The following is a 17341-nucleotide window of genomic DNA, read 5'->3' on the forward strand; positions in this document are numbered from 1 at the left end:
TTTATTTCACAATATGTGTCACAAGTTACATTATATCCCCAACATTGGGATATTTGTAAAACAATTTTAATGTATTAAAAATTTTAATAATGTAACTTATACTTTAAGTAGGGTTTATTATTTCACTTCTCATTTATTTTTAAATGAAGCCGTTAATATTATTAGGACTTAACAGGAAGCCGAACAAAATGTTATTCTTGAAGAAGCTATTGTTTTAATGAAAAAAATGGTTAACTTACTATAAAACAATTCCAGAAATTTTTCTTATTGCTTGTTTTTTTTATCCTAGATTTAAATTAGATGATGTTACGAATTATTTGACATTATATTATGAATGTTTGCAATTAGATTGTGAGAATGAAGTTAATATTTCATTAACTATAACTAACATTATGAATTTAATTAAAGAAATTTATGTTGAATATTCATTAATTTATGGTAACCGAGGTGGTTCTTCTTCTTCTCTATCACCTATTGTCTCATCATCGATTCAAAATATGAGTTATGGTGATCGTATTATGATGCAAAAGGGCAAAAGACTAAGAGGAGCATTTGACTTCACCTTGGAGCTTGATATTTATTTAACTATTATTTTTGAGTTTGGTGATAACAATATATGTAAAAACTTTCTAGTTTTGGAATGGTATAGTCAACATGCATCAACCTTTCCAATATTAGCAACTATTGTTAAATAAGTGCTAACAACACCAATATCAACTGTTGTAATGGAACAAACTTTTAGTCAAGAGAGCAATATATTAGATGAGAGGTGATTAAGTTTAGCTCTCGAATCTATTAAAGCTCAAGTATGTATGGACGATTGGACAAGAGTCGAATTACACCAACAAGATATAAAAGTGAACTTTAATAAAGAATCGTTTGATTTAACTACAGATAGTTCGATGACGGGAAATAATAGTCAAGATAGCAAAAATGAATCATAAGGTAAGAGAGTATTGCCGACTATCGGATATACAAAAGTAAGAGAACTATGACTTTGATTCTTCTAAACCCTAAGAAGATACATAAGACGCTTAATTGAAAAATTAAATCTAAGCGTTTCTTTTAATTTTTAATTATTGTAATTAATAATTTAAAATTTAAATCAAGATCATGTATTAGAATTAATGGTTCAATGTCAATTTCAAACCGAGATCATGAACCGGAACCGTCAGTTTCGAACCGTAGTCATGAACCATAACCGTCGATTTCGAATCGATTACAAACCGTCCTATGACGATTTCGGTTCAGAGTTTTTATTTTTTTAAACCGTGAACTGATGGTTTCAAACCGAAACCACCGGCCCATGAACCGTGGCCAGGACTACATGCACGATCAAAATCTTTAGCATTTAATATGTCACAAACTCGTCTTCTATGCTACCAAGATAATTCAAACCATTATGATTCCTCATTGAAAACAGTTCAAGTACCTCACTGAATAATTGATACATCTCACCAACTTAAACCAAAGTGACTTCGAGCTGATTCTTAACCAATCCCAAATCGTCTGAAGTAACGTCCTATTTGTTTACCCTGAAATCTTAATGAGTTTTCAAAAATTCTCTTAACCATTTGAGACCATAGAGCCTTCACAGAACCTTCAAACTCTTGGAACCCTCTTTTGAGACCATCTCACCTTTTTCAAACGAATACCACTATAACCTTCTATTATTTCAACCAAACACAATAACAGAGCATTCTTTTTGCCAACCACTGAGGGAAACCCTGTGGTTTACGTTTGGTATCATACCATTGCTTTGCTTGGGTTTTTTCAGTATTCTTGCAAAATTCAGAGAAAATTGGGTTAGTAGCTCTTCTTTTCTTTGTTCTCATAGTAGTTTACGGTTTTAATTTTGATTTTTTCTACTTTCAGAGTTGTGTGTGATACAGCGAAGAAACCAACTAAGAATAAATAGTAGAAGCCAAGAACATTCATGGACGAAGAAAATTTCAAGTATGAAATACGATGTGTCATACATATAACTGTTATATTTTAAATTGTCTAAAACTGCTGTGTCCAACAATGCCTATGCCTTAGTCTCGAAATTGCAAAGCTTCGTGCATTTTAATGGTAACATACACGGGTCCTACCACAATCCCTAGGCCTTTGTCTCAAAAAATATCTCTAGTATATATCCGACAAAATCAAGTGTCAAAAGTCTCACTTACACAGCTAACCATCGGTTCAAGCGTACCATAGCTCCAACCAAAGGTCTAGAGAAGCAAGATCTGATGATTTTACTAACAGTCTACCTACACCATAACATTTACTTGCACAACAAAACAGATTTAGTAATACAAGATTCTAGTAATGCAGTAGGGTTACCCAAACAATTAAGGCTTCGAAGCTAGTTTGCTGAAGGCAGCATTTATCCTGTCCTCTGAGATCATTCTGTGGTTTTCATAAAAATCTAATATCTCCATTGAAATATTTTTTACCTGTCAATGTATAGATTATTCATTAGTATAAACAAGCTTGCCCCAGGCCCCCAGTACATGTTACAACAATAGATTTAATATGGTAAAGTTGGGGCAGTATAAAACAATGAAAAGAACAAGATTTAGAGAACTCACCACATTCATATCAACACGAAGCTCTTCAAACCATGCAGTGTTATCTTTTTCTGTATATACACTAGCAATGAATACACAAGCCAAAGCAATCAGATGTGGAGGGTGGACAAGTATAAGGTCCATCTTGTATGTATCATTTGCAAGCCCCCTGTAGCATAGAAAGAGTTAATCAGAATAAAAACTAAAAATAACATAGTATTTATCAATAAATATGGGTAGCTGCTTGGATCCAATTTCACAAGCACTATCTATTCAGAATTGTTTGAAATAATATGTCAAGTTGCCGCCATTTAAGTGGAATTTCTTTTTCAGAGAAAGGTTGAGCTACCAGCACAGGATATTTAAGACAAAAAAAACCAAGGAACTACTAAGTTACCATTTATGCACCAAACTAAGAAGATAGATAACAAAGATATTATAATCAAAGAGTAACTCTTCCAATTATCTCTTCTATTCATTATGAAGATCATTAAAGTCTAACTATATCTGATTCTATCACTTGAAACTTCAACTTTTTCAGCCACTAAAAATAAAACAGCAGTAACAAAGCATAATTTGGTCATTTGTAAACCTAATTTTTTTTATAATATGGCCGTTTTCAGTAACATTGTTATTTATATAAAAGAAATTGAAACAAGCAAGATTAAGGATATTCTTTAAGAATGTTGAAACAGTTTAAGAAACAATGGGAAAGAGTTATCATAGATCTTACCAGGCAAAAGGAATCATATTCATGTCACTCATGCCACAATCCTGCAACAACCTACCAGGATAAAAACAGAAGGAAAGTTGTCATCAATTAAGATATTTCATTGAAAAGATAGTAACATAGAATCAATGGACAAAATTAATGAAATTTGGCAGTTAGGTTTTTACCCCTATAATTTTGCTGAAAAGGTGGAAGTAGGAACAGTCCCATCCTATGGTCAAGTTTACACTAGATTATGAATTTTCTTTTTCTATATAGAGATTCAGAGGCTCAAGGAACATCTAAAGCTAATTGTTGTTGAAGAATACATAAAACATAACAATGACAAAGGATCCAAGCAAGACATAAAAAGAATCTAATAGCTAGACAATGACAATAGCAGAGGTAAATAATATGAAACTTCAATCAAGTACTTAAAAAGTTCCATCTTCAAATTGTTTGTCATAGTGAGTTTATAAATGTTACAGTTGAATTGCATAACATTTTACCATAAATATGCCCAAAAGAACATATCCAAAATAGAAAAAGAAATAAGATAAGCATCTAATATATTAATCTCTTTAAACATAACATGATAAATATGGACAGCTCATCATGTGAGAGAAGCTTAGGAGATTGCATGTGGTCAAATAATGTATCAAAGTTCAACACAATGAAAACCTCTATTGGATGAAAATTATATCTCTACACTAATGCTATGTCCATGAAACAAATATGCAGGAGGTTTTAATTAAAATTAGTCCTGATTTAAGATGTTGGCATTTCTAATTAATGTTGAATTGTAAAAGTAGGTTGAAAGAGCCCCTCCCTTTGTTTCTCTTGAGGGACAATTCCTCGTATTTATAAAACTATATACTGAAGGAAGGGATTAAAGGAAGAAGTAAAACAAAACAACAATACTTAATATATAAAAAGAAGAAGAAATGCTTACTGCACAACTGAACGATACGGATGGAATACAACTAAATAATACTCAAGAGCTTCTAAAATCTTCATTTCCATTTCAAGTATATCTTTGACTTCACATCTATACTTTTCATCAGTATCTGTAAAGCAAAAGTGGAAGGTTCTCGATATATATCACAGTAAAAAAATGCAAATAACTAAACTTAGAGGAAACCAAAGTATACATATTTTTTTGATGTAAAACACTAGAAGTCGGGCCTGTACTGTGCTTTCTTCTGCTTTTGATGCCAAGTACAAACAAGTTGGAGCAACAAGATGTGGATCATATTCTGTCATACTCTTTCTAAAATCCAAGAGAGAAATTACATATAGTAAGTTATCAACAAAAAGTTACAATCAAGTGCTTTTATTATATAACACACAAAGTTTAGGAAATTGAAAGTATTTAAGGATAAAACGGCTACTAGAACATATATATCTAAGTTACAAAGTAAGCTATGAGTTTCCAGTCATCAACAATGCGCACTTTCTCTCATCAATCAGATGATTATGTAGTATACCTCATGTAAAAACGCCTCATATATGTAACTGCAGTGGCCACTACCCTGAAAGATAGACCAGTTTATTAGAGTTCACATTCCTAACAATGACAAAGCAAATATATTAAACATTATTAGATCTATCTATCCATATTATACATAAAAGCATATTCTATCTTAAATCTTTTGATCAACTAATATAACACTATTAGTTGATATAAGTTACAACAATTATCATTTGACTCTTGAATTGTTCATATGTGAATCGCATGAACTATAAAATCATTTACTTGAACAAAATAAGTATTGCATGTTTGATTTAACATCTATGTGACTAAGCAAACATAAACTGAAGAGGGAAAGAGAATAGCGTATTGTTAATGCTGAAAGAAAACTCACAATAACAGACATATATAATTCTCTCTTTTCTGTTAAATATGTATGTTTGAATAACAGAAATTTATTTCGCTCTTACTTTTGTAATTAATAATTTATTTTTTTAAAATTTAATTACGTTAGTTGGGTGTGCATTTCTATCAAACATTGTTTTCCTAAATTTGACAATTGAGTCTAATTGATGCTATGAATATATAATGATTATTATTAATTATGCACATTACCTTTAGAAAAAAAAACTAAAGCCAAAATTCTACCCTGTTTTGGTCCTTTATAATCTGCGAACATATCACATAGAAATTGAACTGTTTGTCCATGACTTTCTGTATCAGATGCAATATACCATATAAACAACATGTTCATATGATTTGTTTCTAGAGAGGGTGTAAAAACAACAAAGGAAATTATATACAAGTTCAAATGATTCCTTTCTCTCTTTTAAGTTTCAATACTCAAACAAGGTGCAAATGATTTACAGAATTGTATAAATCATCTGGAGAAGAGATCAAACCTCTGCCTCACTTTTACACTTTGAGCCAATTTTGATATATCTGGAAAAAGAAAGACATAAATTCAAAAAAAAGAAAGTGTTAAGTGATGAAGAAATCCAAAAAGCAGGAAAATAGAACTACAAGAATCCTATTGTAAATGAACAGTGACAAAATTATAATATAAAAAAGACAACAACTATTTATTGTATTGAATCTTATTCTGTGGTGGATTATTATTAACTAGATTTCAGAAATAACAGCCTCATTTCTATCAAATACTTGAAATTCTGACCCTATTGACCACTCATCCTCAACTTTCAAAGTTTTTTTTTTTCGCATAAGCTTCTTGGAATTATTACACATTGAAGATGAAATTTTGATATTCAATTCTCTGAGAATTTAGGAGACTGAATTTTTTTTCCCCATTTTATTAATAAGAAGCTCGGCAGATTGAAGGAAAAAAAGCATAAATCCTCAATCCAGACGAAGATACTTTCCTGAACAGGCATAAAAATATTCCCAGGCGCAGAAATTTATAGAAAGGGAAAAATTAAGTAGAGTCTAGAATTAAAATTACATCTAAGACATCAAACAGGAACAGAAGTCATAATACAGACGACAACAGAAAGAGAGGGGAGAGAGAGAACACATACCATTTGCCATTTGCATCTTAATTAGCTTGAATTCTTCAAGAGTGATTCCCTTCTCTCTGTCAGGAGAGCGCACCTCATCCACCTTTTCCTGGTCCCAGAGCAGTTTACTGCACACAAGCAAAATCACAAGCAAATCAAAAACAAAAACAAATCAAAATTTAGAAGAGATGATAAATAGAAACTTACTAGTGAGAGGATGTCCAGAAATTAGCTGCCATTTGATTGCAAGAATGCTCAGAGTGGGAGTCTAAGATTTCCTTGCCGCTTCTGTAAATTAATTAAAATAAAATCGATGGTTTCTTGCTTCCAAACTTTCCCTACCGCTAACCCGAAATCCAGTAATCTCACTACCTCCAAGCCAATTGCATTTGGGCCATTTTTTATAGGCCTAGAGACTTTGTTCCCACCCACGGTTTGATGCAAATCCTTCTCCCACCCACCAATTTTCAAAAACCCAAAATTTTATCTATGAGTCAATTTTTATTAAAAATTTTAAATATATAGACAAAACCATTATTTTAATAATATTATTTAAATATATAATTTATTATATTTTTCTTTTAAATTTTAAAAACTAACAACTTCATCTATGTTTAAAGTTTTCCAATTTTAAAAAGTCGTATTCCTTTATCCCAAACCGAAATTTTTTTTTTACCTTTTTTACTATTATCTTTGTCTCTAATGACCTTCCCTTTCAACTCTAAACTGTCGTCAACTCTCCGACCACAAGATCTTTGTCTAGTTTCAATAAATCTAAATGATTCATCTAAACACGTCATCATTTAAACAAAACTCTTTATCGTCTAAACAACAACGTGTTTAAACAAATCATTTAAATTCACTGAATCCAGACGAAGATCTTATGACTAAAGAGACAATGATAATTTAGGATAGAAAGAAAAAGTCGTTAAAGATGAAGATGATGGTCGAAGAGGTAAAACAAAAACCCTAAGTTTTGAGGGAAAAATATAACTTTTCAAAATTAAAAAACTTTAAACAAAAATGAAATTGTTAATTTTTCTAAAACTTGAGGGGAAAATAAATAAATTATATTTTTTTAATATAATTGTTAAAATAATGATTTTATCATTATATTTAAGTAAAAATTTTAATAAAAATTAGTCTATAAGTGAGATTTTGAATTTTTGAAAATCGATATGTAGAATTTTAGAGTTACATCAATCCTTAGGTGGGAGCAAGTCTTTCGGCTTTTTTTATACGGTAGATTAAACCTATTACAATTTTTTACTTTTCCATTGGCCCATGCCCTAAATTGGAAAAATAATATATTTACATTAATATATAAATAATCATTCAACACAATCTTACGAGCAATTATACATCAATATATACTTCGAAAATATCAATAATAAAGTAACAATCAATGTAAAGTGTCCAAATTAGTTTAACCACCGTATCATAACCAAAACGCAATAATATATCTTTTACGGTTCTAAATTTCTAATATGAAAGTTTCATGCATGAAGGAGCTATAAAAATCTAAATAACATATGTAAAATTGGAATAAATATGAATTATAAATTAGAGTATCTAAGTTACAATATGAATGCAAGTCCAATAGTAGTAGTTTGCGGTTATTCTCTGATAGAACGAATGAACAATACTTACCTTACACTTGGCTACAATCAACATTAGGCGGTTGACAAAATGGGGACTCAAATTTGCTAAATGCAAAGGCATTGTATCTTTTAAGTTTGGCTTGTTCAACAGGAATTTTTGTTTTTGTCAAGGAGGAGACAATCATAAACCCCAAATAATTTGAACAAGCGAAAGAAAATTTCGATCAATCCAATTTAAAGTCGTAAATACTCTTACGTGAGATTTTGTATCACCAATAAATATATCTAATTCCAAGTTTTATGTAATATGGATTAATGGGTAAAATTAATGAAAAAACTTTGTTACACACCACGGTAAGAATAATTAAAAATGTGTGTGGGTTAATCACTGGAAAGTTTTTACTGTGGTCTCCATGATTATGTTACAATATGTAGGATTTAGGATTTTCGGTTTAAGATTAAACCTTCTGCTCATAATATTTTCAACCTAATCATAACGTCAAATTAATAAAGGCCTGAATGTTGATTGTCAGAACTTTAAATTTAGTATTGGTAACAAATCATGCTCATCTCTAGTTTTGATTTGATCTGTTGCGCAGTCTGGCTTCTCATGGCATCCCTACTCATGCTTCTTCTCTCAGCTGTATCTGCTGAAACTGCCACTGATTCCTCCACTCTCTTCTCTCATCCAAATCCTGCTGCAAATCAGATCCAATATCAATCACTGATTATTATGACTGCCAATTAATATAATTAGGAGGATAATACTGATTAACTCCTCGTAATGGATTTATTTTTTGGTAGAGAAGGTCAATTGTTTGTCGCAATGAGATCTGTTTTTGGGGTCGGACAAAGTTTTATAAGTTTTTTGTACCTGAATAAACCTCTTTGCGTGTTCTTCTATTATTTCAGATTGAATTTATCTCTAATTACAAATTTTGTAATATTTTCTTTAGAATAATAACATATTAACGAAATTTTCTTTATAAATTCAATAAGAATTTCATGTTAACTATTAGCTATAAATAAGAGTTTGCATAAGCAAAAGCACTTCCTTTAAGCTCCACAAAAATGTTGATTTTAACGTGCCTAAATGAACATCCAATCAATCTAATCTTATCCATCAAATTAACTTAAAAACCTCTAAACAAGTCATAAACAATTTGCAATTGTCTTAATCCGGAGCTGAAATTTCGTATAAAATGTCTTCAATCACATGGTGGGAGGTCTGACGATTGGCTTTTCTTCCTACGGTTAAAAATTAATTTTTCTCCGCACATCGTGAGAAATCTGTTAAACTAATTGTTTCAATTCAACGACAGCAGTATTTTGTAGACATTAAGAAAGATGTAAGAGGAGACAAAACTTTGAGTTGACGTTTGGAGATTCGCATGAAACAGGAATCTATACCGCAATGCAATAATTCAAGAATTGATGAGACGGCCATCTACTCTGACATACCATGTGATTACTTATTAACACGTACATTGTTCAACCCAAATCATAAGCTACTGCTAGCACCCACAAAATTGCAGGTTGTGGTAGACCCGCAGATAATATGGATCGCATTCGAGTTGTAAAGTTCAGCTCGTGAGTCAGTCTGTGGACCAGTCAAGCACGGTCCGTCGATGTTCAATTGATCCAATCTAGCTTCTGTGTATATAAGAAATCAAATTCTTTTGTAAGGAAGCAAGTTCCACAAAACTATTACCTTAGGTAAGTAAGCTCAACAAAAATGTTGATGTAAGCGTTCCTAAATGAATATCAATTACAAATCAATCTAATCTTACCCATCAAAAAAAAAAAAAAAGCCTCTAAACAAGTGTATCAATCCGGGCCTGAAATTTCATATAAAATGTACGGTTGAACATGATCACATGGTGGGTAGGGCTTTTCCTCCTACAGTTCAAAATTAATTTTTCTCCGCACAGCTTGAAACATGTGTTAAACTAATTGTTTCAATTCAACTATAGTGATATTTTGTAGGCATTAGAAAGATGGAGGAGGAGACAAAACTTTGTGTGGACATTATTAGTGAGACGGTGGATGGATTTGGAATAGGAGAGACGCCTGGAACACGAGTGCCAGCAGGGATTGTGATTTGTGAACCTGTTCCTCAATGCAATAATTCAAGAATTGCTGCGACGGACGAACTTTCCTAGTCTGTCATGTCATGTGATTACTTATTACTTGACTAAGATGTACGACCCAAATGATAAACCACTGCTAGAAACACATGGCCGGGGGAGGGCTTTTGGTATGGCCGCAATAGTTCAGACGATGTTAGGTTCGTCGGGTATATTGTGAAGTTCAGTTCGTGAGTCGCTCTGGCATGGTTCAATTAATTAAAAAAAAAAACCATCAAATTCACATTAGAAGCCGAAAGTATAACTAAAAAAATATATATATAATTTAATGAGTTAACGGTAAAATTATGAGAATTATCTCATTAAGAACTCGCAAAAATATGGTTTAAGAGATATTAGGTTATACTGTGAGCTTTGTTATGTTAGTAGGTTAGTCTGACCTATTAAACTTGTTAATTGACAAACCTAAATATAATAAATCAAACCCAAGTTAACCTATGACAATCTACTACCATGTCGAACTGTTATGTATACTTTCACTACAAAAATTTAAAAGCCATCAGCAAGGGAATTGGTGATTTTTAAAGTATGAAAATTCGAATATGTATATATATATATATATATATATATATATATATATATATAAGAGTTTATAAATCAATATGGTAATAGTAGTGAAGTATTTTCTCCGGTTCCCGAACAACCGAAAGCTACACGCCACAAATTTTAACAAATTCTTTACCTTCCTACTTGTCATTATCAAATTTCACATTGGCCGAAAGACTTTTTTTCCCACCCAAAGATAAGTCTACTCTCAACCTTCACTTATAAAGTTTTGAAAATCTAAATATCTATTTATTTATTCATTTTATTTTTATTATCAATGATAAAAATTATTATTTAATAATTTTATTTAAAAAAATAAAAATTTATCCTCTTTTCTCATTTTAATTTTAAAAATTATCAATTTTTTTTTAACTTAGTTTTAAAAAATTACTTTTTTACTCTCACTATATAAAATTTTTATATTTTAGAGTCAACAATAACCTTATTAAAGTTTAAAATATTGCTCTTACTTACCAAAAAAATGTATTCTCTTTTTCAAGTGATATTTTTTTCAATAATTTACTTTAACACATCTACTTACACCCTTTCTCTCTCCCCAGTCATTTCTTGGAGGGAAAACCATGTAAATTCCGTTTGAAATGGTTGGATCATGCTGCACAAATCCTTATGATCATCATACAAATTTGTGTAATGGAGCTGCATATCAACTAACCATTTTGATTAGATTTTGGGTGGTTTTTATGTCAGAAATCATTAGGGAGGGAAAAAGAGTATCGATAAATGTACTAAAGTAAATTGTTGGAAAGAACAATCGTCGAAAAGTGAAAACATATTTTTTATAATATAAATATGATATTTTAAACATTGAGAAAAGTGATGGTTAATCTTAAAAGGGATATTCAAATTTTTAGTCTTATTTTAATTCGTGTATACATATATATCACTTATTTTAAACTCTAAATAAAAATACTATAACAATATTTTCTTTTCCAAAAATACTCCTTTAATGCTATCTATATAAAGAGATTTTTTCTCTTTTTCTCTATAATTTTGACAAATATTTTGTGTCAATAAAAAAATAATTAAAATATTAAAAAACTTAAAAAATAATTAAAACACTCGAGATTGGTACTATCCATGATATTTTTTTTTAAATTAAATTTAAAGAAAGGGGATTCACGTTGGTTTTTAAAAATTAAATTTAGAAAAAGAGGGTTGGCGTTGGCTTTGAAAAATTAAATTCAGAGGCCAACCCTTCGTTCCCACTCACTAATCCCTTCCAATTAAATCCCGTGGACCAAATGATCTCCCAAATTAATGTTCTATTGCATTTGATTTTTCCGATCACGTTGAAAGAGATATCAATAAATATTTTATTATTTTAATTTTTAATTATTATTATTATTATATTATATATTATATCATCATTTCATTGTTTTAATTATTTTTTTATTAATATAAAATATTTTTCAAAATTTCATTAAAAAAATAGAATCTTTTTATATAAATCACATAAAAAAAAGTATTTCAAAAAAATAAATTATTATTATAATATAATTATTTAAAGTTTGAAATGAATAATATATATATAAATGAATTAAAATAAGACTAAAATTTTAAATATCTCATCTTAAAATATGAAAATTCTAAATAATTAAAATGAAAAAGTATTTTTTAAATTGAATTAAAAAATATTAATTTTAAAAAATAAGAAAAAAATTAAGATTAATTTAAAATTTTAAATAAAATTATTATCTTTAATAATAATAACAAAATTGAAAATTACATGGAAGTTTGGAAATCAGGCAATATCTTGAGTGGGAGTATGTCTGTCGGCCTGTCACATTCGATCACGAACGACACCCTGCAAAAAACCCATGTTGCAGAGAAAAATTAAAAATCAGTAATTATTAGGAGGAGCCACACCTTATCACAAAATGTGTGGATGCATTATTCATTTGACTTTTCTTTTTCATATAAATAAACCAAACAAACTTTGGTTTGCGTTCTTCGGTCATATTGTGACAAGATATCTCACGTCATTTATCAATAATGAATTGGCCAAAGAACAATGTCCCACCCAAATTATCTTATGATATTAGTTATCACCTTTCAATTATAAATATATCGTAAACCGACCTATAAAAAATTAAACCCATTAGTTTTAAAAATAAAATTATTTTTTATTTATAATATTAAAAGTAAATTAAAATTTATTTTTTTTTCTAAAACTTTAAAAACTAAAGTTTACTTCTTAAATCAAGTTTAAAAAAATAATATTTCCCTCTTTAGTGTATAGTTTTGAATTCTTGGTATCAAATCTAAATAAATGGTCAACAATGAAGATTTTTTGACGCACCAACATATTTCAACGGTCTCTCTCTCCTTCTTTAGAATATTGACGAACAAAGATTTTATCTGAAAAGATAAAGACAAAGAGTTTTGTCTTTTAAATGTAGTTTTTCGTCTACCCAGTAGTATTCGATATCAATTGAAAGTCCAATTAAGAGAATGAAGATCGTCAAAGAGAGAGAAAAAGCCCTTCGATAATAGTGTTAGAGTTTGAAAACTAAACCCTATGAAAGAAATATCATTTTTTAAAACTTAATCTATGGAGAAAATAGTTGATTTTTAGGGTTTAGGGGGAAAAAAATAAAATTTTAAGGAGTTAGAGTTTTATTAATTTTAACCGTATATAGGTAGATAAATGAGTTTTCAAAGTTAAGGGTGGAAACTGAACTAAAAGAGTACTTTGGGTGGGAAACATTCCATTGGCCTAATGAATTTTACGTTTCTAGTGTTAAGGCTTTAGCAAGTCCTCTCAACTATAAATACAAGTGCAGGTTATGCAGATGACCACATCGCACTCTCCCTGTGTGACGTTCCCCCTCCATCACAATGGAATATTTTTCCTCTTTCACTCTATCAATTATAGAGCTCTCAGCTCTGGTACTTCTCTATCATCTATGGAAAACTAAGGTATACTACAGGAACAAGAGTACGAACAAGAGGGCTGTCCCTCAACCGAATGGGGCGTGGCCTCTCATAGGCCACCTCCCTCTACTTACTTCTCCAGTACCAGTATGTAAAATACTTGGAGCCATGGCAGATGAATGTGGCCCCATCTACTCACTTAAGCTCGGCCGGCACCAAACCTTGATTGTGAGCGGCTGGGAAATTGTGAAAGAATGCTTCACTGTAAATGACAGAATTTTGGCTACGCGGCCAAGTATATCGGTGGGGAAATATATGGGCTACGACAACGCCATCTTTGCGCTTGCTCCTTATGGGCCATACTGGCGGGAGATTCGCAAAATAGCCACTACGGATCTTCTCTCAAGCCACAGACTTGAGAGCCTAAAGCACGTGAGGCACTCGGAGGTTGAAACATTAGTTAAAGATTTGAATTTTCTCTGTGCAGAGAACCCATTCAATCCTGTTAAGGTGAATATGAGTAATTTGATCGAACACTTCACTTTCAATGTAAGCCTGAAGTTGATAGCTGGCAAGCGATTTTCAGGCACACAGTATGCTGAACAAGGCAGCGAGGCCTGGCGTATTGAGAGAGCCATAAAAGAAGCATTATATCTCGCTGGGGTTTTTGTTCCTGGGGATGCCATTCCATGGCTTGAATGGATAGATTTTCAAGGACATGTGGGTTCAATGAAAAGAACTTTTAAGGAAATCGATCAAGTCCTCGGAAATTGGCTTGAAGAACATTTTCAGAGAAAATTGCAAGGTGAAAGTAATGCTCAAAAAGATTTCATGGACGTGTTGATATCAAAAATCCCAGAAGGTGCTGTAACATCTGGCCATACCCGTGAAACTGTCATCAAGGCAACATGTTTCGTAAGTTTGCGCGACATATTATTATAACTTTACTTCATATAAATGCCTTCTTTTAATTAATTTTCTTCTGCAGATTCTAATCTTTACTGGCGCAGAAAGCACTTCTGTGGGCATGACATGGGTACTCTCCCTGTTGTTGAACCACCCAAAAGTGCTCAAGGCTGTACAAGAAGAGCTAGACAGCCAAGTCGGCCGAGAAAAGTGGGTTGAAGAGTCAGATATCAATAACCTGAAATACTTCCAAGCAGTTGTCAAGGAAACATTTCGGTTGTATCCTCCAGGCCCTGTAACAGGGCTTCGTGAGGCCATGGAAGATTGTAATATCTGTGGTTACGATATCTCGAAGGGCACGCGTTTGATCGTTAACATATGGAAGTTGCACAGGGACCCACGAATTTGGCAAGACCCGGATGAGTTTCGGCCAGAAAGGTTTATGACAACTGAACCTGAAAATGACGTTAAAGTTCAACAATTTGCGTATATTCCATTTAGCTATGGTCGAAGATCCTGCCCTGGAATGACTGCTGGTTTACAATTGGTACATTTAACTCTTGCTCGGCTACTTCAGGGATTTGATTTGGAAGCAGTTGAGGGCAAACCAGTTGATATGCAGGAAGCTTTGGGACTTGCGCTGCCCAAGTTGAAACCTCTTGAAGTTACCATCAAACCACGGCTTAATTCGGATCTTTATCAATGTGTTTGAAGCTTTTAATGGGAAGAAACTCCTTATTTATGTTGTTTTCAAAGCTAGGGTGTCTTCATGTGAAATCAAACTTATCCTGGTGGCTATAGCCTCAAATTCTGACTTCTGAGAGCCGGTCACTCTCTATTTAAGGGTCTGGAAAGTAACGTTAAAAATAAATGTCGTGGTTTCAACTTGCTCAATAAAAGCATCTTTGATGGTACTATTAATTATCTTCTTCTCATGAGAGAATGATTGTAGACACTGAAAGGACTCTGCATTTATTAATGGTTTTCTTAGTTCAGATTTTGAGAATGTGATATATTTTTGGTAAAAATGTGGCTTAAATTCAAACTTAAAATGTTTAATTTTCAAATTGTTATACAATATCTTATAACTCTTATGGGGCGTTTGGTTAGAGGATTTTAAAATTACCTTGGTAATCTATCTTTTATTCTCTTATTTGGTTTGTCAGTAATAAAAGATTACAGTAATCTTCTATTACCAATGCTGACGTGATAAGTAATAGATGTGGTAATCTGATTATCACTTTTTCCTTAGGTATTTAAAGATTACTAGGGTAATCTTGAGTTTATTATAATTATATTATTATTTATTAATTTTTTAGATAAAAATAAATTTATTTTTAATTAATATGACAAATAATATAAAAAATATTTAAAAATAATTATATTTGAGGGCATTTAAGTAAAATAATTTACTAGTAATCTTTTATTACTTTTAACCAAACACACTAATTATTTATACTTATTAAATTTTATCAAACATAGTAATCATTTATACCCAGTAATCTTTTAAGTAATTTATCTTCAAAGTAATTTTTCTATTTTGGTAATAAAATATTATCCAAATCAAACACCCCTTTAGGATTTTTGTTGAGTCCAAAAAATCAAGATAAGTGGTATACGTTAATTAGTGACCACATGACATTTTAGTTGTTTCTTATGCGATACTCACGGTGGAGATAAGAAAGGTTCTTCAATTTAAAATAATAATCATATATCTGCTAAAATTTAAATCTGTTCGAGATCTTTTGCAATATTCTCATATTTTGCATCTATAACAAAAGCATGAGAATATATCCATTTTTCTAACTAGGATATTTCCAATATTATAAAATATTTATTCATGCTCTAATCGAAATAGGAAGAAAGAATCAAGAATCCTAATTTGAATGTAATTTCTATTTAATATTTTTATAAATATAAATGATTATACGAGAGAAGTGCATGTAAGATAGAGACTAGACTACCTTATAAATATCTCTCGTATTCTCTATAATATATATTAATTAGTAATTATACTAGAAATATGGATATTATATTCGTTAGATTGAATTATGTTAAAAATTTTACGTCTTTACTTTTTTATTTTCTTTTTCTTATCACATTAGGGTAAACACAACAGTCTATCCAAAATCTTATTGCCACCACCTTATCTTATGCAAGTTTCAAAATTACTTAAGAACAAAAATCATACCAACACGATTTTACTTGACTTTGTAACATTGTTCATGGTCTCATTTCTTTATATGGATTAGCGTAAATTTTAGTGGCAATAAGGATGTATTTAATTCGAGTAATCTTTTAGTATAAAAAAATAAAAGATGATTATAAATATAAATTATTATAATAAAGATTATTATATATAAATTATTACTATATTAGATAAAGATTGATATGCATAAATAATTTGTATATTTTGTTAAAGATAATAAAAAAAAGTTAAAATATAAATATCCTTCGTATAATTATTCTAAAATATTATTCATATTACTTATTATATTAATTAAAAATAAAATTATTTTAGTCTTAAAAACTAATTAATAAATTCAATATTATCGTAATAATATTTTAATATTTAAAATAGGATTAATAATTAAATTACTATTAATAATGAACTATTATGAAAATTTTTAATTAAAAATAGATTAACAAGATATTTTTCTATTACTCTTATCTACACATCCTCATGTGACAGAAACATATGTGGATGGACCATGTAATTTGTAGGGGTGTCCCGTATTTCCAAACCCCGGGTCAAAATTATCAAGCTACGCGTGGTCCATGATCATAGGAAAAATACAACGAAAAACTTATCAAACGCTTCAAAATATGGAGAATTTAAATTTTAGTCAAACATGCAAAAACATACATGGATGGAATGGAACCATGCGTTCCATGGGTGTGCTCCGTATTTCCAAGCCTCGTGTCAACATCATGAAGCAAATATTTTCAGTGAAACAAAAAAATAGAAAAGATTAGACAGCCATAGAAGCAATTTCA

The 17341-nt window shown here is 30.7% G+C and overlaps 2 protein-coding genes across 2 annotated transcripts; one reads left to right on the forward strand and one right to left on the reverse strand.

Annotated features, from left to right (window-relative positions):
- Positions 1–1937: 1937 nt before the first annotated feature.
- On the reverse strand, positions 1938–6635 carry LOC123224579 (cyclin-C1-2-like). Its single transcript, XM_044648314.1, has 9 exons — positions 6457–6635; positions 6271–6377; positions 5638–5677; positions 4752–4796; positions 4416–4534; positions 4217–4331; positions 3289–3339; positions 2577–2724; positions 1938–2441 (listed from the first exon to the last, which is right to left on the reverse strand). The coding sequence occupies exons 1-9, from the start codon at positions 6486–6488 to the stop codon at positions 2337–2339; spliced, it is 762 nt and encodes a 253-aa protein (XP_044504249.1). The 5' UTR covers positions 6489–6635; the 3' UTR covers positions 1938–2336.
- A 6725-nt stretch (positions 6636–13360) lies between these two features.
- LOC123222524 (dimethylnonatriene synthase) lies at positions 13361–15339 on the forward strand. Its single transcript, XM_044645352.1, has 2 exons — positions 13361–14353; positions 14427–15339. The coding sequence occupies exons 1-2, from the start codon at positions 13403–13405 to the stop codon at positions 15054–15056; spliced, it is 1581 nt and encodes a 526-aa protein (XP_044501287.1). The 5' UTR covers positions 13361–13402; the 3' UTR covers positions 15057–15339.
- The last annotated feature ends 2002 nt before the right edge of the window (positions 15340–17341 follow it).

Source organism: Mangifera indica, chromosome 8, assembly GCF_011075055.1.
Source record: "Mangifera indica cultivar Alphonso chromosome 8, CATAS_Mindica_2.1, whole genome shotgun sequence".
NCBI lineage: Eukaryota > Viridiplantae > Streptophyta > Magnoliopsida > Sapindales > Anacardiaceae > Mangifera > Mangifera indica.